We start from the raw sequence: 24,902 nt of genomic DNA, 5'->3' as shown, positions 1-24,902 counted from the left end.
GCTCTCTCTTTCTCTCTCCCTTGGTGGTTAGCTGTGGTCGCTAGTGGGGTTTAGTTTCTGTGGAGTTTCAGCGAAGAGGAGGCTGGCAGAGCAGACAATCATGCCCACATTGTCACCCCCAAGGCCCCATGCTTCATCTCAATAAGCCCCTGTCGTCCTCCAGCTCCGGACCAGTTGGAAATAGCATTTGGGATTTGTGTGACAGGTGTGTGTGTTTGTGTGTGCCTGCGTGTGTGCGCCTGTGTGTGTGTGTGTGTATGTGCGTGTCTATTCACTAACAAAAACAACAAAGATTTCATGGATTTCAGCCAAAGTGAGGGGTCATGTTTCATGCTGTCAGATGGACTGCAGAGGATGAGAAAATGGAAAAGAGAGAGGAAACAGAACAAGAAAAATGCAGCGCTGTAAAGAAAAGACAGATTAAGTGTAAGGTAGAAATATAATCAGATAGAGAAGTACAGTGGAGAGAGAAGAGAAGAAGAAGCTGGAAACAGTGTGAGTCTATGAGGGAAAGCGAGAAGTGTAGTTGGGTTTGGCGTTTTAGTCTTCCTCTCCACCACTCTGCTCTCGATGTAACAACAGGGCAGAGGAACAAAGATAAAAAGAAGAGACAGAGGTTAAGAGGGAGGAGAGGAACTCATAAACAAAATAGGGACTGACATAGAGGCTTTAAAATTCTACTTTCTTTCTACTTCCACTCTCAGATCAATACAAGTGAATTCACAAGGCCTTATTGGTTTGGTGGTTACATAAGAGAATTTGCCATAGACTGGAAATACAATGAGAATTCAATGGAAAGAAGGAAGTAAACAACGAGGAGCATCAGTTGTGTGTTGCCATGCCTTGTTAGTGCAGCATCTGCCGTACTCAGCCCCCGGACCCCTCCACTGTGATTTAATATCAGTATTTCTCTTTTCTTATATCACCCCTCAGTCCAATTACTGTATGCTCTCTCCCTTATTCTCTCTCTCTCTCTCTCTCTTGCTCCCTGATATGATTTCTGTTTACCATTTACTGCCAACAGTCAAGAAGGTCATGACAGTCCATCACCTTTGCTTACTTCTGTTCTGTCTCTTACAGCACACTCATCTCTCTGGTGTATGTAAATTAATATCGCTACCATTCTACTGCACTTTGTGTGTGTGTGTGCGGGTTTGTGTGCGTGTGTGTGTGTGGGTGGGTGTTAAAGTGCACATCTTTATGTATGCTGCATACACATCATGGCCTCTGTCATAACGATAAACTTGCGGTCCTAGTGCAATAGGTTTTCCTTTTAGATGATAACAGAATCACCCGTTACTGGTATTTGTTTTCATTACACAGGAGATGGCAGTTCTCATATGTGTGTGTGTGTGTGTTATAAAGCAACACCAGCAGCAGTTTTGCTAGTGCATCACAACCTGGAGAGTCCATTAGAGAGGACGCACTGAGATGGCTGAATAAACTGCTGTGAAAAATGATATGCTACTATGCAAATTAAAAGATTCAGAAAATGTCATTAGTGGAATAAAATCATTAGGTTATCCCAAATTATTATATATATTAGAAATATATTAGTGACAAGAAATTCGTGAAACAATTAAAAATCATTTTAATTGTTTCACTATCAATTCACTAATCCAATTCCCTACCATACTTTCCATGGCCTTATAGGAATATAATAGTTCTCATTTTCTATTAAATGTTACAATATTTGTTAATGGCCACTATTATACAAACTAAGCCAGCAGATCATGATGTTAACATTTTGATCAATTATAGCTTCTTTTTTTGTTTCTGTAAAAAAGAAAAAAAAAAAAAAAAAGAAAAGCAAAAGATTACATGCAATCCTGCTCTATATTACAATGCAGAATACAATTACCTGCAGGCAGTTTATTATTTCATGCTGGGAGAGAAGTATTATTTAAACCACCTATCTATGTTTTAATATATTTTGTTATTACAATCAGATAAGCCAAAAGTTATTTGTACATTTGTAAATACCATTTTAAGGTAGAAAAGGCGTAAAATTATTGAATTTGAAGGTGTAGGAGACACATTTTCTTGTTTTCAAGATGTTTTTAGATGGAGTGTTTCCCCTCAGATTAGGCTGTGTAATTGAATAAACATGTGTTTTGTCCAAATGGATCTCAGTGGTGAACTAAACCTTTACTGATTTTGTTTTCCTCTGATGAAGGCTCATGATATCAGTTATCAACTCTACTGTGTATGTCTGATTCATGGACAAACCCACACAGCTAATTATTTTTAATTAACCCCACCTTCATTCTCCATTATCACCAGCTTTTACAGATGCCGTCACTCTGTCAATAACCTCCTAATAGTGTTTAACTCTATCACTGTCAACTATATGCCCCAGTTTCCATCTCATGATGTAACATGATGGTGTCTATGTTTATGTATTCATGCATGTACGCCTTGATTAAAAGATGTCAGGGGGCGATATTGCACTGACAAGGTTGTTTCCATACCCCAAGGAGACTTCTTACACACTGAACGCAACTTATCGCTCATCAGCCATAATCTTCCTGGGAATGATATCCCTCATATGACAGGCTTTACCATTTGAGCTTCGGGACAACTTCCTTTCAGCAACCAGTGATCATGTTCCAGCAAGCGATCACTCTCAACCCCTCATCTTGTATTTCTCTCAAGCGCCCAGAGAATTACATTTTCATTTTGCTGCAAGCACCTTGATGCATTGCTGTAATCCAGCAAGTGGCTGAAGTACATCCCACGCAAGGGTAGAACAGAGGTTGTACCTAAACTGCTAATATCATAAAACCATGATTGCAGAGTGAATGGTATTCATTACATTGAGGTTCAGTATTATGGATACAGGGACAATACAACATGTCATGCATGTCTTTTTGAATACCTAATTGCAGTGCTCGTTCACAGTTCACAGTAATCATTACATTTATGTTAATATTTGATGCACTATCTTTATTAAATGTTATTAGTAGAAGATGTAGCAATCTACAATATCTGTCTTATTAATTTTTAAACAGGCTTGCTGTTGTCAAAGCACGGTGCTTATGCAAGCAGGGAAATGCATTGCCTCATTTTTATTTACAAAATATTCCTAATAATATTGCATCTTTATACAGTATTACATCATGTTAACATACAAGGCTGATAACTAAACTTCAAAGGGCAGGGTTTTTTTTGTTTCAACACTTCCCTCAAATGAGGCAACATCCAGAGCAAATTACTCGAGGGTACATGCCTTCGAGAATTTCGAAATTGTTTGTATTTGATTATGGTTAAATTTTTTGATTATTATGTTATTTTCCTTATGTCTTGAAACTGTGAAATAGTTGGCAAAAGAACACATAGCAACAAGATAAGGAGCAGAAAGCTTTGTGGTGAGTAAGAAGGACAGACTGGATATTGAAGAAGAAAGTGTAAAACAAAAAGTCAGAGTTGTTAATTGGAAACACATGAGTGTGCAAGGTTACAGCTGAACTGCCATGCACTAATAAGTACATATACTGCAGTCGAGACAGTCCTGGCTAAGTCTAAGTTCCATGAGGGATCATAAACTGACAGCTTTTTTGACATGAATTGATTTGTGTCTTGTTGGTTTTTTTTCACAGAAGTTTTATTTTGGTTTTAAGGGATTGTTTGTCTTATATGTACACATTCACACACCTCTACCCATATGTAGCTCTGTACTTATATGCTCACTGTGTTATTCATGTAAATATAGCCCGGTACTAAGTGACTTGTGTGTGTGCTCTGCCAGTCAATAAAGTGTTTGACTGACATTTGTTTATGGAGTCGTGACTCTGCTCCCTGGAGCTGATATGCGTGACCTCAGTAAGATACAATCCCCCTCGAGCTGTAAACTGAACACACATACAGAAATAGACGATGCCTTTAAACTCTGTCTCTGAACTTGTTTGAAAGTTTTTGTGAGGTGTGGGAAAATTATTTGTCTTGACTTTTATTTATCCCAGCATAAAGAGGTGATTTAGTGCAGAGATAATTGGAATTGGGTTGAAGGATCATGGGATAATAATGATGTTGTAGAATTAATGTTTGCTACATGATTTCTTTTTGTTATCCATGTGTTTACATTAATCAGCCCACTTGTATGGTCATGCATCTAATGAATATGTGTTATGGCACATGCATGTATGTATAAGCGTGAGCTTGTGTATGTAAGTGTTGTTCCTCAGGGAAGGTCAGGGACATTAGTAAGATCAGTAAAGCAGTCTTGTTCATTTTATTAACTGTCTTCCTGATTACATCTTGCCCTGGGGTATGCTGCCTCCATTAGCCAGGTCAAAGCATGATTACACCAGAATAGATTAGCGTTCTATTTTCCTCACTTAGAAACCACTACGGAGGAGTTAGACCTTGGATGTAGATATTCTAAGGTGAGCACATATACTAGAGAGTAACACACTGTGGATTTGGGAAAAGAAGACATATAGGAAAGTCAAAGGATTAGCCCTAGACCTGATCGCATTTTGATTTATCCTTTTTTCTTCATCTACTCGGCCAGACACCAGAAATCCAGAAAAGTCAACCCTGATAGATATAATCCTAACAAACCACATAAATTCACAGCCAGTGGTGTGTTTGCACTAGACTTAAGTGATCATTGTCCAATTTTCTGTATTAGAGATTGCAGACAAAAACAGATTCCATCACATATTATTATAAAGAAAGACTTTAAACTTTTTGCTGAGCAGACTTTTCTTTGTGATTTATTTCTCAATGATATCACAAGGTTATGTGCTATTCCTGACCCTGAATTAGCCCTAAGCCATTTCACAGATGTTTTTAACTCCTTAGTAAATAAACACACTCCCTTTGAGAAATACAGGGTAAAGGTAGATCGAATCTTTGGTTCACACCTGAAATCTCAGAGGTGTTCAGGTTAAGGGATGTACCACTGGAAAAAGCACAAGGCTCAAAGTCCTCTACGGATTGGCAGATTTTTAGACAGTTAGGAAACAAATGTGTCCAGGCTGTTAGAAATGCTAAGTCACATTATTTTGTTGAAAACCTGTCCGATCAAGCAAAATTTTGGAAAACAATTAAGTCACTAAATCATTGTCATGCTTACTGCCTACCCAAATATCTTTCTCTAGATTCTGTCCTTGTCTCAGAGAACGAACAAACCTGTGACATTTTTAAGTCATTTTATTTCTTCTGGTCACCTGTTTGAAAATACAAATCTATCTATACTTACCTCAGTTGAAGATGGGCACAGTTATAATAATAATACCCATTTTGGGGAAAGATTTTCTCATAGACACTTAACTGTTGAGGAGGTTTTTGATGCCCTGGCCTCAACTGACCCAAAAAAGGCTATTGGAGCAGACCTCTTGAATACAAGACTCATACTACTGGCTGCACCTATAATAGCTTATCCCTTAACACATATTTTTAATCTAACTCTTGTATCTGGGAATATTCCTAAAGTGTAGAAAGCAGCAAATGTACTGCCTCTGCATAAAGGCAGTGACACCAGCAATCCAAATAACTTGCGCCCAATCTCCAAACTGTCATGTTTTGCTAAAATCTTAGAAAAGCTCATCAACGATCAACATTGCATTTTAAACCCCCATGGGTCTGGGTTTAGACCTGGACATAGCACTTTGACAGCAGCATGTAAGGCAGTAAATTATATAATTTGTTATCAGGATAGGAAGGAGTGTTGTATTGACCTGTTAATTGATTTGTCCAAAGCATTTGACACAGTGGATCATATTCTTCTTTTGGATAGATTTAGATCAATTGGGTTTGACACAAATGCATGAAACTGGTTTCAGTTATTTTACAGGCAGAACTCAAGCAATAGTAGCAGACGGTCATCAATCTGGTTTCCTTGAAATTACAAAAGGGGTGCCACAGGGCTCAATACTAGGTCCTGTTCTGTTCACATTACACATAATTGACCTGGGCTCATTGATTAGTAACAGCTCTATTCATTATTATGCTGATGACACAGTAATTTACTCATCAGCGCCCTCTATTGACAAATCTTTGTCTAATTTAAAGGCAGAGTTTTTGTGTTTTCAAAAGGCACTGATTAAACTAAAGCTTTTACGAAATCCAAATGAGACTAATAACATGCTCTTCACCAGATCCCAAAGTCCCTAAGTTTTACTATTAGTACATTATCTGGAGCTAAAATTGTACCCATGTTATAAGTTACCTGGGTATCTGGTTAGATGAAAATTATCTTTTAAAACCCATGTTGAGTAACTGACTAAAAAGCTTGAATTTAAATTGAGTTTCTTTTTTAGAAATAAGCAGTGCCTCTCTTTTAGCAGTAGATTGCAAACTGTAGAGGGAACATTTTTATCAGTGCTTGACTATGCAGATGTAATTTACATGCATGTCCTCAAACCCCATGATGCTGTGTATCGTAGTTCTCTTAGATTTATTACAGATGACAGTTTTAGAACTCATCATTGTATCCTTGAGAAGGTAGGGTGGATAACACTTACCAATCAAAGGGAACAACATTGTATTGTTTTTATTCATGAAGCCATCCTAAATAAGCTACCATTTTATTTATCACTTTTAAGATTTAGATATATGGGATACCACACTTGTTCACAAGAATGCATTACCTTGGTTATCCCATATGAACACAGAACTGGGGAAACCTGCATTCACCTACTATGTACCTCATAGGTGGAATAAGCTTCAGGACTCCCTTAAATATTGTTTTATATAATGAATGCTCTTGTTTTTCTTAATTGTGACTGTTTTGTCCCTGTGTAGTGTACTCATTTTACTGTCCTTTTCTTTGTGTTTTTTGTATTTTGCACATCATTTGTCTTGTGTTTGTGTTGTATTTATGCTTTGCATAGGACTGTTGATTTTGCATTTTTTGTGTATACCGTCGGAAATGAGAGACTTGCTCTCAATTGGTTTCCCCTGCCAAAATAAAGTCTATCTATCTTGTTACTATAAATATAGATGTTACTCAGTTGGTGATTTAAAGGTTAAAGGGGACCTATTATGCTCATTTGAGGCTCTATATATTTATTCTGGGACTCCACTAGAGTAGGTTTGCATGGTTCACCATTCAAAACTCCTTATTTATTTTGTACTGGTCCTTTATGCAAACCCTCAGTTCAGCCACTGTCTCTAACACACAGTCTGAGCTCCTGTCTCTTTAAGGCCCCCTTCCCAATGTACCCATTTTGTCCTGATTGGCCAGCTCTCTGGAAGCCTGCCGAGGGGCAGCCATATCAGAGTCATGTTATGTTACCGCTGATGCAAACCTAACATTTCCTGCTTTACTGCTGCATATTAAAAGCTTTTAAATGACTAAATAATGAGAGACTTTTATCATGAATAATTTACAGGAAATGAAACGTGTTTCTCACCGAATTAGCAGAGCTTCGTTAGCAGCACTAAAAACCGGTTGACACAACAAGATAGGGACATATTTGGAGCTATTTGTTCATCAGTTAGAAATAATGTACAGAGGAATGGAACAAGCAGAAACAGCCACAGTGAGATGTGTGATTAAGAGCTGCAGATGACCAGCACACCTGCAACAGTTAAACAACTTATTTTACTTTGCCGTGCTGTGTAATGGAAAAACATTCACAATGGAAAAATGCCATAATGTTAGTGGAGCAGAGCAGTGAACTTCCACACTGTGTGTGGAGCAGATGACCATATAAAGAAATCCGTCACAAGCTGACGTCAGCTTGGGCTGAAAGTAGAAAAAAATGTTGGAAACCGAGTATTCAGAGCAGTCTGAAGCCAGTGCTTTTTGCTCATAGGGATAACTGCTGCATACCTCAGTATTTGACACTTTGGCCATGTTTAATATGAACATCCAACACTGTAACATTATGTATTGTATATGACTGAAGATAAGGAAAAGCATAATAGGTCCCCTTTAAATCATCTGTTTTTTGTTGCATTTCTAAAGTAGCTGTCAAAGAATAATTACAGGACCTAAAAGATACTGTAGCAGCTTGAAATTTGTGAGCAAACACAAATGTGAGCATCTCAAGATGGTGCCAACCACCTGCCTCGTAATCTTTGATTTGGGTACACAGTGTGTAAAGACAAAAAAGGAAGAATCTTTCTTTAAAAGAATGATATATTTAGTAAAGTACTCAGATCTGCCTGTGGCGTATTCTCATACTGAAGCTGCCCCACATGCCCCTTGTTAAAAATGAACAATTCCCCCACCGGTGATTGTCTCTATTGACTAAAATGTTGAACTTTGGATTGATAGGTACTGTCAGACCTCTACATGCTGTGTGCCAATGGGGATTTCCCGGCTTGAAATTTAGATGGACGGATACATGTGACATTTCTAAACTCAATTTTCAATTATGGACGAGGCCTCCTCTCCAGCTGCCTACAGTGAGCCCTGATAACTGTCTGACAGCTCCAACAAATGATGAAGGCCTGTCCTGAAATGATTGAAGTTTATTCATCATTTGCTCTCCTCCGCAGTGAGACGGGACGTGCAAACTCTGACTCAATCATTCTGGCCCTCATTAACTGGCACAACATCACACACACATACACACACACACTTACTCCACACTCAAGGCACTTAATGCACTACATACCTGCCACTTTCTGGTAATTTAAAATGAATATAACCCTGTAATAGGTGCACAAATGCTTTCATACTGTAATGACCTTTTAAATCTACTGACAAATATGGACTGTACTTATATTTTCAGACTACCAATCACCATATAAAGCCATTAATACTCTATAATTGTTATATATAACCATTAAACTGCATTACTGTCCTTCCTTACTCAAAAATAACCATAACGGTTGGCTAATGAATTAAGGTGATGTGCATTAGAGGTACCTAAACTTAATGCATTGATGACTATCTTCATTGTAAACAAAGTCCCAAAAACTCCATGGCTCTAATTAAGAAGTTGTTTAGCTTATAGATCATATTTATGGTAAGTCCTAAAAGAAAAAAAAAGTCTTCAAATTCAAAGAAAAAAAAAATCAAAATTCAAAATGACTATTTATCCGTTAGGAACTTAATTTGTGTAAAAGCGTTGGTGCATACACAACACATAACAGGACAAACGACAAACACAAATTAGACAGCATACAAATGCGGTTTAATACAGTTCAGGATGTCCACCAATAGGTTAAGTATGCCTAAAAATGTCTATAGATAAATAGTAATAAATAAGGTAAAGCACCCAAGGTAGCTCAGGCATTAATGAGTCAAATGGCACAAAGCTTGACATGGCCCGCTTGGTCTTAAATTGTAGTGACCTGTATCTGTGACCTGAAGGTAGGTGGCTGTATTGGTTATGTAGTGTGTATGTGGTGTCCAAGGCTATTTGTAGTCCTTTCATTTTAGTCTGTCTGCTTCCCTAGCCAATAAACCTGGAACAATTTCCTGAATAAATGAATTCCAATGTTTCTGGCACTCATTCACTCACACAAGGGCATGTTGCAAGGAGCATAGCAGGTGGACCCAAAAGCAGGAGACTTCAGGCAACAGGAACTGAAGAATGAATATTTATTCAGGAACAGGACTCAGGAGTGCAGAGAAAGCAAAACAGAACAGATGATCCAACGACGACTGAACAGAACAACGGGACTTCAATACAAACTGATCTAACGAGGGAAAAAGGAACAGGTGACTAGACAGGAGAACAGGCAAGGAGCTGATTGGCTGGGGGGAAAGACTGGGACCAGGACAAGGCTGACGAGGCTGATGCAGGGCAGGTGTGGAGGGACAATCAGGCTGGAGAGGAGTACAGGACACCAGGGACCACAAAAAATAACACAAAGACAGGAATGACAGGACAGTGACATGATCATGACAGAGTATATGTAAAGAGTACCTGCAAAGGTGTGTATAGTCTATGAAAGAAGAACACAAACTCAGAGGACAGATTTATTTTGAAATACAATGTCTTTATCACCCAATTAGAGAAGCCCTTGGACTTGGAAACACAACTTTCTGGCTCTCATTAACAAGTACAAACATACAGACTTTGGCTGACACAGGCCTGCATAAAGTATATTCTGTACTGTACACACACAGTTGCACATATCCTGTTACATCATTCATGGAAGTTAGTCCTAGGCCAGTCAGCATAACACAAAATATAAAAACAAATATAGCTTGGTAAAAAAGTAAAATACACATTATGTGCCCATTACACACATTCAGACACAACTAAGTTTTCCAACTTTCCAACTTCCGGCCCCCCAACTCACTCTTTCTCATATCCCATTATCATCCTGTGTGTATCCTCATGTAAACTCCTGCAGAACCTTCCACTGGCACATCCGATGAGTGCTTCACAGATCTCTCAGACACTCTTCGCATTCAAGCTGTCAAACCAACCAAAAGTACTTGCTCTGCCCCCAGCCAATACAGCAACCAAACAGGGAGATTGGACAGAGAGCTGAAAAGTTTCCTAATTATGGAACACAGCGCATCATTAAGACTCTGTAATGAGCTTCCACAAGCCAGGTGCAGCCTCACCTGTCAGCCACATCCTCATTACTAATATGGTCATCATGTTCTTCAGGACATCATGGACAGGTTATTAGGGAATGATGGGCAGGCGAGCAACACTTAAATATACTGCTACAGTATCATTCTTGCACGTCTGAAAATAAATTGGCAATTCAACATGGCCTGTTAAATAATAGCTATACAAAGCACAGATATAATGATGTATCCTTTGTATTCTGTATATTGTATTCTGATCTATTCTACAGTACGTTTGATATATTTAACAGCAGCTGTTGCAGCAGTTGCCTTAATGTTTTGTGCAAATCATTTTTGAAGGGCAAAGATTTATTTAAATTACTTATGTAAGTTTGCAATTTGGTATGTTTGTAACTTGCGTTTTATGAAATTCATCAGACATGACTGCTGTGATTAAAGTCTTGCACTCAATTCAGTGTCAGAAGTCAGGTAAACAGTATGGCTGTTGACTGGAAGGTGTGTTAATGGCTTTCTTAATTTCTTGCTAAATGTGTGATTATCGTATTATTATGTGTGATTGTTCATTTACTGTGGAATTATTGGTGACGACACCTACTAAAGCGAGCAGAAACTGTAGTTTTGCACATTACACACAGTGAGTCTGCTGGTGTACTTTGTGCTTTCAGTGGTTCCATTTACAGTAGGTGCTCTTGTAAAAAAATCTATTAAATGTACACAGTTGAGTGGTGATTTACACATCAAAAGTGTTTTAGAAAGTGTTCATAAAGGATGTAGTCTGGCATGAAGGCATGGAATTCTTTTAAAACAAGAGACACTTCAGCTGCCTTATGTCCCAAATAGCTCAATATGATTCTAATCATATTAAATATCAAATAGGTTATATTATTATAATCATATAACCTATTGCTCATTCTCTTCAGTATGCCCATTAATTCACCAATAAATATTTATGCTCAACTTAACTTTCTGTTCATAACACATGGGTGGCATTAATATGGACACTGTGTCTTTAAACATTAACCGTTACAGCAGTTTCAGCAGTATCAGTTTCTCCCTCATTAATATGCAAACGTATGCAGCAAGGTCTTCTAAAATCTATAGGGAAACTTGCGAAGTAAGTCCGTGAATCTGAGTTACTGTGTTCATAAGAATGTGTCTGCACACAGACGGACATAAAGAGATAAAGGTAAATGTATATGAGCTCAGTCATGTGGACAGCTATCACAAATCACTGTCACCATAAATCCTGCTGTGTTTTTTACCTGAGGACAGCGAGTAGTCTAGATGTAAAATATGACCCTAGCCTGGATAGACTCTACCCTACTTAGAGTTTGAACAAGATGTATATATTCATCATCATGTTGCAGTCACATCTGTCTTCTCATACATGTATTATTTAGAAAGTAAAGTGTAAACAGATTTTACACACGCCATAAAAAAACAACAAGCACTCACAGGATGCAGTTTTTCTTGTCACTCCCCATATTTGTAAGAAATGGGCTGGCGGTGGAGCTTTCTCCTGTGGAGCCTCATCCCTTCAGAACAGGCTTGATAGACTCCCATCTCTAAAAACTACCTCAAGAAATTGAACTGTTTTTTTTTTTTATACACATTTTTGCTCATTTACCAAATGCTTAAATGCTTGATTTTATATGTTTAAATTCTCTGCTGCTCTGACTAAAGATTTGTAAAAGGATTTAAAATTATGTTTGAAGCAAATCATGATCTTTGAAGAGGATGCAGTGTTTTCTTCAATAATTGTTTTCTGTTGGACACAAGCGTTCTGTTACATGTCTGTCCTGAAATTGGGTCCAAGTAAACGGTCTTTAAGAAAACTTGGATTTATGTACTATAAGATATTTCAGAAAGACTGTACTGATTTTAAAATCATTTTACTTGCTTATAAAGCACTTCATTGTCTTGCACCAGGCTACTTTTTCTAAAATAGTTTGCAATGTATGAACCAGTACAGCCCCTCAGGTCCTCTGGCATGAGTCTTGTAGTTGTTTCAAAGTGCAGGACAGGAACCTTTGGTGAGGCAGCTTTTAGTTTTTATGCTACGCGCTGTTGGAGCAGTCTGCCTGAGGATCTGAGAGCAGCTGGAAGTGTTGGTAGCTTAAAGCGTAAACTTAAAACCTACCTCTTTATGCTGGCTTTTAAAAAGAATACTTTATTGACATAATTTATTTTACATTTATTTTAAACATTTCATGTATTTTAAACGAAAATTGATTGGTTGATTGATTGAAAGATGTATTTTATGTTTGGTAGGAACAATGGACTACGATTTGTTTGTATATCTTCTTACACTTATATCTTCTTATTTGATGCTTCACCATATCTTAAAAAAAATATTGTTTTCCAAATCATTTGTGTCCAGTGTAGTATAACTGACATGAGCACATTGTTTCCAGGCTAGGTCAAAATAGAGAATGAGTGGGACGCAAAGAACCAGACATATTTATGTAGACTGTCGGAGTCCGGAAGTTTTTGCCTGGTGTTGTGTCTCCCAGCGAGAGGCAGAGATGGGTGGAACAGAGTAAGAAAGAAGTAGAGCAATTAAAGGAAAAAATAAGGTAAATAGTAAAAGTAGTAGACTTGGCAAAGGAGATTAGGGTGAAAGATCTAGAGGAAATAAGAGGGAGTGAGAGAAAAGAGAAAGGAAGGCGGGAGCTGCAGTCAACCTTTACAGAAATCAATAACTCAAGCTAAGATGGAGACAGCAGGGTAGTGAAGGAGAGATGGGAAGAGAGAACGGAGAGGCGGGAATACCAGAGGAGGAAAAAGAAAGAAGCTCAGAGAGCGGACAAAGCTGAAAATAGAGATTGAGTGTGTAAGAGAGGTAGAATAAGAAACATAAGGTTACTGGGTCTTTGTGTGCTCAGGGAGAAGCCCAGCGGGTTAGTGTCTGGCCCGCTGAGGTCAACCTCTTCACCTGCGGATCGACTGCAAACAAAGAGCAGAGTAGGAATAAAGCAGAGGAGAAGAATGTAGCAGGCTGGATGAGAGAGGGGTGTCAGAGGTTATTCTTTGTTCTCCTTTGAAAGACACCGTGTATACCTCTGAAATGTCTTTCTAAAGCCGCCCAACCTTTTTTTTTTTTCTCTTCGCAACACTCTGGCTCTCAGCGTTTTTGACTGTAGAAACAAGAAACTCTCAAGGCTGATGCAATGATGAAATCCTGCGAACATAACACACTTAGACATACTGGATACTTTCAAAGCCAGAACATTTTGCTATTTTAGTGTGTGACAACCCCACTTCTTTTGGCTATTGGACTGGCCGCTTGTCTTTGTGTTTTGTGTTGCAGATGCCAAGCAGGTGTGGTCAGGTTGTTGTTTATTGGGAACACCTGGGCCCGGTGTTCCCAGTACTATAAGAGCGCACCCCACTTGTTGTAGTTGTTTCAAATAAATTAATGGGTTGTTGTTGTTTTTTTTGCTTTAACTGTTTTGTGTCGCCTCCTGTTATTCGTCACGGTTTTTGAGCCGGTAATGACAAATAACAGGATGACTCATTCAGAAACAGTCACCAAGGTTAAACCACAAGCTAAGCTAAATATCCATACCACCACCAAGTGTTTAAATTAGTATTGACAGGAATAAAGCAAAAGAGAGAGTGGCAGGCCTCAGCACACCTTGATGCTTGTGGACAACATGTCTTCTGCTTTCTTTCCCAGTCTTCATTCTTCATTTATATAAATTTTACTCTTGTCTCCATAGGCATTATTTGATCATGCCATGTGGGAGTATGACAAAAAAAAAAAAAAACAGAAGATGGAGTAGCTGTTGTTTGCATAGGAGCGCAGCTGGACCATAAAAGGGAAAAGGTGGTGGAGGGGGGAGTCAGAATTTAAGAAAAAAAAACATCTTAAAGAGTAAAAGCTTGAAATCCATCACGCTTCAGACAACAAAGTGGTGCAATGATGAACATTACACCCAGTTGTCAGCAGGATGCACATCCCCTTCATGAGTAATACAAAGCAAAAAATCCAGCAAGGGATTCTTTGACAATTGATAGTCACTAGAGAGACTTGTTTCTGTTGTTATGTGTCACAGCAACATGAAAGAAATTTAGACTGTTGTTGTGGGTGTGTGCGTGCCTGCTTGTATATGCCTGAGTGCGTGGGTGTATGCACACAAGTATAGTCAGTTTATGGCTTATTCGCTCCTCAGTCCTAAACTGTGATGTGTGAGGTGTTTGTAATTACGGCTGTAACTGAGGATTAGTTTGCTATTAATTCATTTACTGACATTTTTTCAATCAACTGACTACTTATGAGGCCTCTTTTAGTTGTAAAAGCTGGAAATTTAGAGGACTAGAAAGGAAAGCAGCTGAGAAATTTAATTCTGAAGAGTATTTACATCAAATACAAACTCTTCTACAATGTGGCTGGTAACAACAATATGGCTCTAACTAATCATACCGTGCCAGGTTTTTGTGCATTTGATCTTTGTGCTTTACATAATCCTAATCTTCTTGAGTTTGTGTTTACCAAGCAGCAAACACAGCCGCCGAGTGTCGAACATGTTGTCGTGTGGCTTGATGAATATTTTCAAAAATGATTATTCCTCTAAGAAAATATTAACACTCAAAGAGGGATATGTTTACGGCTGCATCTGCTTGATATCCTGTTTGCTTTGACAGCGCGGGATAAATCCAAATCTGTGCTCAAACTCTGTGGGTGAGATGCTACAGTATATCCACGCTTATTCAGCAGACTTTAGAAAAAATATAGGAGGTTTATACTTGAAGGAGCAAATGAGAAAATGTCCATTCCTGACATCCTTGACGAAGTTGAGTAATTATCGGAGCCGCGCTTGCGTTTTTTCTGCCAGCAAGGCTTGACGTATGACTCGGTGTGCACTATTTTTGCCCTATTTGTTTTCCTATCTTGATTAAACAGTAATTAATGAAAATATAGTCAAAGTTCAGTGGTGACAATTTACCTTTAACTACCGCGTGAATCACAACTTAGTTATGAATTTTCTCAAGACTCCCACTGTTCTCGTGTCATATTCAAATAGAGCAAAATGTCACTGAGAAACTGTCACCTGTCTTTTCTCGCTTGTGATGTCCTCATCTTGAGTCTTTAATATCTCTTTTGTCTTCTCTCTCACTGACTTTTCTGTCTTTTTCTCCTTTTTAGCTTCCTGTTTTCCAAACTCTCATCTCTCCACCTGCCTCTCTCTGATTCACTTTTTCTCTCTCTCTTGTTCTGTTCCTCTTTGCCCCCACCTCAGTGGAGTTGTTTATACCCTGTTCATCCTCCTCTGTAATTATGAGTGTTGTTCACTGTATCCCCGTCCATATGACGAGCCTGATGGATATGCAGGGGAGATGGATGGTGTGAGTAAAAAAGCAGAGTGAAAAACGAGTGTGTCTTAGCAGAAGCCATTTTCTTCATGACACATCTGTCCATCGGCCTTGACCTGAGGGGACACGGTACTAAATCTGACTTATAGTCATAGACACACACACACTGATTGAGATTACCCTGCGGTAATGATGATTATAGTTGTTTATGGTCTTTAGCCCACACTTTTGTCAGTTACAATGGCTGCTGGAAGTGTGGGGTTTTGTGCATGCACATATTCTGCGTCATTTGTGCTCGTGTTTGTGTGAATGAATGTGCACACGTGCCAGCTCTAGTGCATACTATAGAGATTCAGGAAAGGGGGGGGGGTAATAGCTGAAGTCGGGTTATTGTGTCCTTTATCAAGCAGACAAGCCAATTAGGGGCATAACCATTGATATTAATTTTCCCTTCCTCCTCCTCTCTCCTCTTTCCGAGGTGTTTTTCATTTAATGGCCGGATACACCCGGTGATGACCTGTGAAGAGTTGTAGATGGGTGCAGCGGTATGCAGAGTGAATTTAGTAGAGCATAACGCTGTGCTGAACAGCGGGCGGGGGAACGAGGCTCGGCCTCAGAACTGTCAGGGAGGTGGATCGCGTTATGGGTGCTCTCAGGTAGAAACTGTTGAAATAACTCATTATCCTTCCCCGTCCTGTCTGCTATGTGTTCTGATGTAGACAACGTAGATGTCTCGTCTGACATTGCATGCACCGCAGGCAAAAGCCAACTCATTTCTGCTCTGTTCCTCTTTAACCTCAGTCCTCCACCACCAAAATTAAGTGCTTGCTGAATTCTACATCAGTGTTTTTTGCAACAAAATATAAGCGGTAGTTTGAGAGAAATCTGGGGTTTACTCATTATTTCTTGCTTATTGCAGTGCATTTCAGATCCATTAGCGGTAACTAATACAGTACTAAAGATAATGACAGCTTTGTCTAATGGACACAACTGTCCCTGTGAAATGAATATAGCAATTGCTTGATTTAATGATCAGTGGGTTGTTTGTTATATTTTACAATAAAATATACCAGCAAGCACAGAGCATTATGAATGAATGACATATTTAAAAGTGCCCTGTGGAATGTTTTGTAAACAAAGTTATGATTGCACCCACTGTTTCTCACAAAACACATTATGTGTATCCTTGAGGCTCAGCAAACAGGTTGAATGCATTTACTTCTCCTTAAAACATTTGCAAAGCAGATTTTTGGAAGAATTTAAAGGATATGGCTGGCAATTTTACTTTATTTTTCTAATTATTGTGAACAAATCTCACATGCAAAGCAACAACGAACTGATCCTACTTACAAGTATTTTGTGTGTATCCAAAGCCTGATATTTAGTATTCTTCTGTGCCAGCAACCTCCATTGTTGACCAAAAACTATTAAAAACACATCAGTGAGCCACAATGCTGCACTGGGTGACACGTTCCTTCGGCACGAAGAGTCTGAGTAGAGCAGTTTGTTTAGAAACAGCTCCAAAGATAATAGTGATCACGTTTTCAATCTCAGGAGAGTTGTTCCTTGTACAATCGATGGCACTGTGCATGCACAGGAACACAGTTCTGTTTACAGTGCTTCACTAGCTTGTTGTGCTACATATCACAACCTTTTGACTTCATACTAAAGTTATTTACGATGTACAACGTGGCACAAAGTCATGAGATTGTTGTTTTTGGACAACAACAGATGTCTATGGCACAGAGGAATTCAATATATCAGGCTTCGGATACACACACAATATCAGTTCATTGTTGATTTGGTTCGTATTTGTTCACATGTTTGCTTACTAGCAGTCTCCTTCTTCCTTGACTTTGTTGACACATGCCTACATTTCTTGGCACATTATCACCATCGATAGCGTGAAACAATCTGCAGGACTGCGTATTGCACTGCCCACTCATGTGCGTCCTCATGTGTGTGCACGAGATACTAACAAAATACCAACCCACTCTTGAAAACATTGGTCTATAGCACTGGTCAAAAACTCCACAGGGTACCTTTAAGTTTGCTCTGAGTGTTTCACCGACATTTAATCAACCAAGGGTAAAGAATTACAAGGACTAACAGATCACAGGCATTTGATATTTTGGTATTCATTGAAGCCCTTTGCAGATCAAACCATATGGGATAGTCAGGGGAGGGCGGGATGTGTTTCAAATACAGCTTCAGATCATGATCAGAGCAAGGGGAGTTTGCAATTAGCATGGATTAAAGGGTAGATTATAGCGGGACTAATGAGAACATAAAGAGATTAGATGCCAAGAAAGAGTCACAGAGACATGGAATAGATGGACAGATATGTGGCAAAGAGAGAGAGAAAGGCCACTGAGACCAACTGATTAGAGAATGCAAGGAAAAGGTGTGCAAGGCAGATAGGAGCGAGAGAGGGAGGAGGAAAGAGTAGGTAGAGCAAGAGATCCAGGGGTTGCAAAGAGAAAGTAGAAAGATATAATAGGACGACAGATAAAAAGAAAGAGACCTCTGAGACCAAAAGATATGAGAGAGCAAGGAAAAAGGTGGGGAGCGTGAAGTTGAGAGAGGCCTAAATACGTGGGAGCAATAGAGATGGGGAAAATGGTTGAAGGGCCAGGACATAGGGGAGGTTCTCAAAGTAAATTGACAGATAGGTGGTCCGAGAGAGGAGAAAGATTGAGACAATAGAAAGAGACAGAGGAGCCAAGCAAAGAGGAGACTAGACAGACACACATGCATTTGTATAGATAAACAAAAGGATGGAGACAAAGACAAGAGGCATACGAAAACTCTCCCTTTTCTTTTTTTCTCATATACACACACACAAACTCACGCTGCATTATCTGTAGCTCTCAGGAGAGATCCTAGGGCATGGCTAATATGCCTCCCTACAGTCTCCCTACAAAAACAGAGATGTTAAGAGGATAGGAGACTAACAAAGACCAGGGGTTGCAGAGTGGAGACACCAGGCTCTCTGCACAACAAACAGAAATGCAAACAAATGATGACAACAAAGAACAGACCAGCACCGACCCAACAAAGACGAATTGATCCACGACTTTGTGTTAAAAAAAAAAAAAAAAACAACAAGAAAATGTATGCATGCGTGTGTATACAGGGGAATTCTTTTGTCTTTGTCCAGAGCCCTTCAGGGTGAGAGCGGGGGCATGTGAGTGTGTGAATGGGCATGCGTGTTTTTGTTGTGTTAAGGAGGATATGTGTCTCCCGATAGGTGTTTTTACAGCAAAGACAAGGGGTTGGCAGCATACGTACAACTTATTCTGGCCTTTGCTTTTTTTTTTTCTAAATGAAATAGTAGCCGTTCTTGTTAGAGGAGAGAGAAGAAGAGTATTGATTCACTTTCACACTCCCTAGAGAGCAGTGTAGAGAGCAAATGAACTGTTCTGCGCGTACTTACACCTGTGTGTTTGTACCTACTGTACATTCGCCCACTGACAGACACCTGTCACTCAGCGGGGTCAAAGGAGGAATTCAGCGTAAACAGGAGGCTGTAATGACCTCTATTTTAGATGTAATGACTCCAATAAAGGTGAGCACCAAAAGGTGACACCTGGGTTATGAGAAAGCCAAATCTATGGGTTATGAATGTCATTCTGGCATTTCAGCGCCAACTGACCACCTTTCTTAAAAGCCATCATCTCCCAGACAGGGGATATGAGCGACTGAGCATGTCGAGTGCCATTTTGGATCCACTGACCTTTCAGTTCACGGTCTGACTGGCAGGGGTGTGATCCCATGATATAAACTAACAGTGGCCTGGGTACTTGTGCTGGGTTGTGTTGGGTACGAGCACTTGTAACAGATAAAATGAGTTTTATGGACATGAGAACTGTGTACTGCAGACCAATCTCAGAAAATCTCATTGCATCTGTGATAAGCTTGAAGCAACCAACCTTCGCTCCCCTCTTTGACATTCAACACTCACTTTGTACATTACTGTACAGGCCTGAAATCTCCCGGCCCTCACCCAACAGATAACATTTTTTTGTGGGTCAAACCCAAAGTCAGTGTTTAAACATGTAAAATGAATTCAGTGCAACAGTGTGATGGAGACATGGTCTAGTCTGCTGTTATATCTGCCTGTTCATCATGACTCAGGTACTAGTAACACTGGTGGTGTAACTCTCAACAAGCATAGATGAGTCAACCATCACACACACACCGACAAAACCTCTAAAATTCCCCAGACTGATGAAGCACACTTAAACAGTCTTAAAGATAAACCAGCATGTAATTGCTTAATAAATCAAAACTGACTCATTGCTTTGCTTTGATATGAAAGTGACACACACACTCAGTGTCAAACATTCACAGATGCTCATCAAATCTATGCCACCCTGCCAACAAAATATGAAAAACCTGATGAATTGGGAACTGTTACAAGTTTATTGCATGTTTTAATCTTTGTATTTTCCGTAAAATGATGCCCAAAAGCCAACAAGGCACAGCATACAGCAACATTTGATGTCTGTGTGTGTGTGTGTGTGTGTATGTGTAAATCAGGAGGATTTTTTTTTTCTTCTTCAGGCATGATCTTCAATTATTAAGGTGTTATTAAGTTGGTTTTTTGATGTCATTCCTCTTATCTCACACAGCCTGCCTATATCTCTCCTGCTCGTTGTTCTCTCCTCTGTCTTTGTCTTTTCCTCTACTGCTCTATCTGTCTTTGCTTGGGGGGGGGGGGGGGGTATACGAGCACAAAATACAGCAGAAATGATGAAGATGTAAACATTAAACTCTCTGGATAAGAAAGAGATAAATAGGTGAGTGTGTCTATATGCAGGAGCGTGTGAAAAGTGTTTGCGTGTGTGTTGTTGAAATAACAGATTGATAAAGCCATCACAATAAGTAGTGTTGTGTAGCTGTCCCTGAAGACGCAAAAGGAACACAACTCCAGGCATTATCAATCTGTCATTTTCTCCCCTCCTGTGAACATTCAGCATGTTTGTTGGGGGATTTGGCTGTGAAGACAGAAAGGAAGGGATGAAAATAGATGTAAAAAGTGAGACTATAAAGATGACACAGACAAGAAATTCTAATATGGCAGGTTTATTTATTAATTCAGCTATATATCCTTTGAGGTTTAAAGGATCATTCTGTTCTGGATCTTATTTTCTAGTTCTGGTCGTCATATCTATTGTTTATGATAACATTGCACTTTCCGAATTAATTGCTGGGATCTGAGAACTCAGCAACAGCGCTCAGCAACAGAAATTCGAGCGGTAAGCTGAAGACCACTTTAGCCAGATTATTAAACCACTATTTTGGGTTAAAACTGAAAGTGACCACACAAAGAATGTTGATGATAGTCTCTTATTGCACAAGAGAACTGTCAGTGCATACAGTAAGTACAGTAGATCAAAGTTGAACGAGGAAGTCAGCGTGTAAACTGCAACGGTCATTTCCAATAGACAGAGCGGGTAATAGTTTGGCTAACCTGAGTCTTTGTTTAAAATCTGCATGATCAGCTGACTGCTCGTGTTTCTGGCCTTAGCTTACTTCTTAGCAATGTTTCCACATTCCCAGATCTCCAAAAATAACTAGGTAAAGTTCCTATTTCTTGGAATTATTCTCGGATTTATTTCTTAGATCAAGAGTTTACAAAGCAGTAGTAAAAAAGAAAAAAAAACAGCTACAGTATTCATTAGACTTTGAATAGAGATAAATAATAATAAATTCAAAAAAGTAAATGACAACTTAACAATATAAGAGTATAAAAGCACCAATTAAAACACCACATCGCTTTCAGTAGATGAAGACACGGTACCAAAAATGATTCCACATTTCAATCACCTTTTGCTCTCCATTCATTGTCTCCAACATTTTTACATAAGTAGTGGTCCTGATAATTTCGTTCATTCATTCTTTCATTTCTGGAGTTTTGGAGGATTTCCAATTAGTCAAACAGTTTACCATTGTGATGGTTGGCATTGTTGCAGCACCCCGACTGATTTTACGAAACTGAGTTTATTATTTCTAATATAATTACAGCTAAAATGATAAAATAAGACCCAAGTTGTGATACACTGGAATTATCATTTGATGTGGTAAACAGGTGTGCACATCTGTCCCACTGAGCAGTGCTCCCAAAACAATGCATGTATCTTTCACCGCTTTCATTCTATATTTTTTTTTTGTATTACCAGTTAATCTAATGCTCCTTACAATTTTTTTATGTTTTGCCCTCCAGTACTTACTCCAGCACCTTATCAGATTCAAATCCTTCTGTCTTGTGTTTTTATGATGTTTCTCTCGTTGCATCCACACACACATATACAGCTCTTAAGACTAATCATACTCTAGTGGTGCTTCTGTCCTTCTCACGCACACAGCCGTGCCGCTGACACTCATACTGGCAGTGCCCTCTCTCCGTGGCTCTCCATATGAACCCTCTGCCAGTGTGATTCTATCTCTCCTCCCTCACATCTCTATCCACCCATGCTGTCGTTCTCTCATCGCCCCCCTCCCTCCTCACCCTCCTCCTCCTCCTCATCCTCCTCCATCTCTCCACTCCTCAGTTGTTTGTTTTGGCAGAGCTTAAACCGGATCACACAGGAGACTTAAACTGGCATAATACATAACTCCCATTCCACCTGATGCCCTGCTGTTACTCCTACACCACTTCTCTCTTCTCCTCTCCTGTCTGAGAAACAAGTAATGAAAAAAGATCAAGTTGGATTTTTTTTGTATGAAAATGGTAACAGATCACATTGACCACACTATCCTTATTTAATCTCCCTTTCCCACAAAATATTGCAAATAATAATTTGAGGAAAACAGCGCAAGTGTGCAAGACAGTTGATTATTTATTTATTGTAGCTATAGATCATGGACTGGCAGTTTAGGAAAATACTGTGCAGGAGTTTTGCAGTTTGCTTTTTTATTTTTAGTGTTTTTTATTTCTTGTAAAAAAAAATAAGACTTGTTTTAATCCATTAATCCATGTTTTCTTCAGAATTATACTCAATTTAGAAGGACTCCAACTAGGCCCACATGCTATCACTTCAGCTTGTTCAAAGTAGCTGCAGAACAGCTTCAAGGACAATGACATGGGCACAGTTTTATCACGTATGCACTAATTGGGTTAGGAGGCAAGTTTGCTGTGTTTAGGGACCTCACTGACCTAACTGTGAAGGTCTTGAACTCAAACTTGGTTCTCACTCGTATAGAAGTGCAACATCACAAACACACATACACACACACATACGTGAACACTCAAAGGGAGCGGATTGGGAAGTCCCTTGAGGAGGCAGTGTTAATCCTATTGACAATGGCTTGTCTGAACAGTGGCCTGAAGAGAGATGAGGCTAATTCTCTTTATGAGGACAATAAACCCACATGTCACCCAGGCCAAACACACACACACACACAGAATATATATATATATATATATATATATAAACACACACAGACACATCTATTGCTTCCTCTTGGAGTTTAGCTCTACTTCTGAAATCCAAAAGTATAATAATACGGTATATCACACATCTCAATGCAATTGCGCTGCATCAAAAGTCTGCTTCAGTCCCCTTCTGTAAAAAATGTGGCTCAGGAGATTTCATTGTCTCTAATGGAATTTGACAAAGCGATATTGACAACGTTGCTTATTTTCCTGGAATAAGAAGTGAAACGTAATATTGTTTCATTTTCTCAGCTGTTATTGTGATATATTGCCAGGCACCAAAAGATTTACACCTATCTCTGCCTAGTTACTGTCCCATGCCAGAGCATGTTATCCAAGGCAAAGAAAACAATATTACATTTTTTATTGAAAAGCAGCAATCCTTCACCTTTTATCCACTCATTAAAACAAACACACTTTCACTGCCACACGACAACACGTTTGTCTGTCAACCAACCAACCAACCAACCAAGCAAGCAATGCTAACTTGTTCATTGCATACACACAGATTCACATATAATAATGCAAAAGATGAGTGTTAAAATACAGCCCTGAATCAGCGTTTTAAGAGATCTCTAAAATCACAGGCGTGATCTGTGACTAAGTGTGCCTGCCAGTCTCAAAGGAATTCACCATCCAGCTGTGTAAAACATATTAAAGAAATTAATTAGATTCACTGTGCAGCTGCTAGTTGTCAATATAAATCACATTAATGCAACAAAAGCCTCAAACAGTTAACGATTTAACAATTAATCACTTGTAATAGGAAGAAGTTTCAACAGTTTAGCAACACAACTTTATTGCACTCAGAAAAGTTTGTGTTTTTGTCTCTGCTGTACTTCTCTATGAGGGACAGACTGATTCAGCCAGAAAAATCAATTGGTACACAACTGTTTTTTTCTTTCTTGAAAGGAACTTACTTTGTTGTTTTTTGTGTTTGCCTCCCCAGATGGGACCCCCTACACGTGGTGGGTGGGCCGGGGCAGCGAGAAGCACTTCTACTGGGGGGGCTCGGGACCTGGCATCCAGAAATGTGCCTGTGGCATCGACAGGAACTGCTCTGACCCCAAATACGACTGCAACTGTGACGCTGACAGCGCATACTGGTAAGTTAGACTATTGTTTAAAAGTTCAGCAGGAGCACAAACAATTTGTAATATATTGATTAACTCCCTCAAAGTTTCAGTTTGGCAATGAGTTCAGTTAAAGCCTGCTGAAACAGCTGGCAGTGAAAGGTTTTCAGTCACACCAAATCCACCCACTGAAGTAGAGCACAACCAGTCACACATTCACACAGCTGAGTCCGCACATCTGTTTATTTACGTCATTCTGCTCTGCATTGGGATTAATGCTCCTTTGAGTATCCAGCTGTATCCATCCCACTTCAGTTTTACAAGGGTTCTCCATCACCAACGCTACAGTACATCTGGCCATGAGGTTTTATGGCACATGTAGACCTATTGTCTAAAGAAATCAATTTGACCCAGTATTTCACCTGACAATGGTAAATAGTCATTATCTTGTTTCTTCTTCAAAAGTGTTACTTTAAAAAAATTTGACACTTGACACACAATAGCAATTGACCGTTCGCTAAAGTCCTTTTTTCCAGTCATAGCTTAGCCATAACAAGGCACAGCAGCTCTGTTAAGCTTTGGAAGCTGGTGTCTTTGTTTTAGCTTTTCTGAAACCAAA

At 39.2% G+C, this 24,902-nt stretch overlaps 2 protein-coding genes across 2 annotated transcripts in view; both read left to right on the top strand.

Annotated features, from left to right (window-relative positions):
• LOC137173806 (contactin-associated protein-like 2) overlaps nt 1-24,902 on the top strand; it is a 110,165-nt gene that overhangs the window by 67,579 nt on the left and 17,684 nt on the right. Inside the window, exon 11 of the mRNA XM_067578882.1 lies at nt 24,160-24,316. Within this exon, the coding sequence (XP_067434983.1) occupies nt 24,160-24,316 (157 nt within the window). The remainder of the gene's footprint in view (nt 1-24,159; nt 24,317-24,902) is intronic.
• The window catches only part of LOC137173254 (contactin-associated protein-like 2), a 62,339-nt gene continuing 61,610 nt past the window's right edge, over nt 24,174-24,902 (top strand). The window contains exon 1 of the mRNA XM_067577980.1: nt 24,174-24,316. The gene's annotated coding sequence lies outside the window, so the exon portion shown is untranslated. The remainder of the gene's footprint in view (nt 24,317-24,902) is intronic.

Source organism: Thunnus thynnus, chromosome 21 (assembly GCF_963924715.1).
Source record: "Thunnus thynnus chromosome 21, fThuThy2.1, whole genome shotgun sequence".
Taxonomy (NCBI): domain Eukaryota; kingdom Metazoa; phylum Chordata; class Actinopteri; order Scombriformes; family Scombridae; genus Thunnus; species Thunnus thynnus.
The sequence above is the reverse complement of the archived record's forward strand: the minus strand, read 5'-3'. Positions and strand labels throughout refer to the sequence as shown.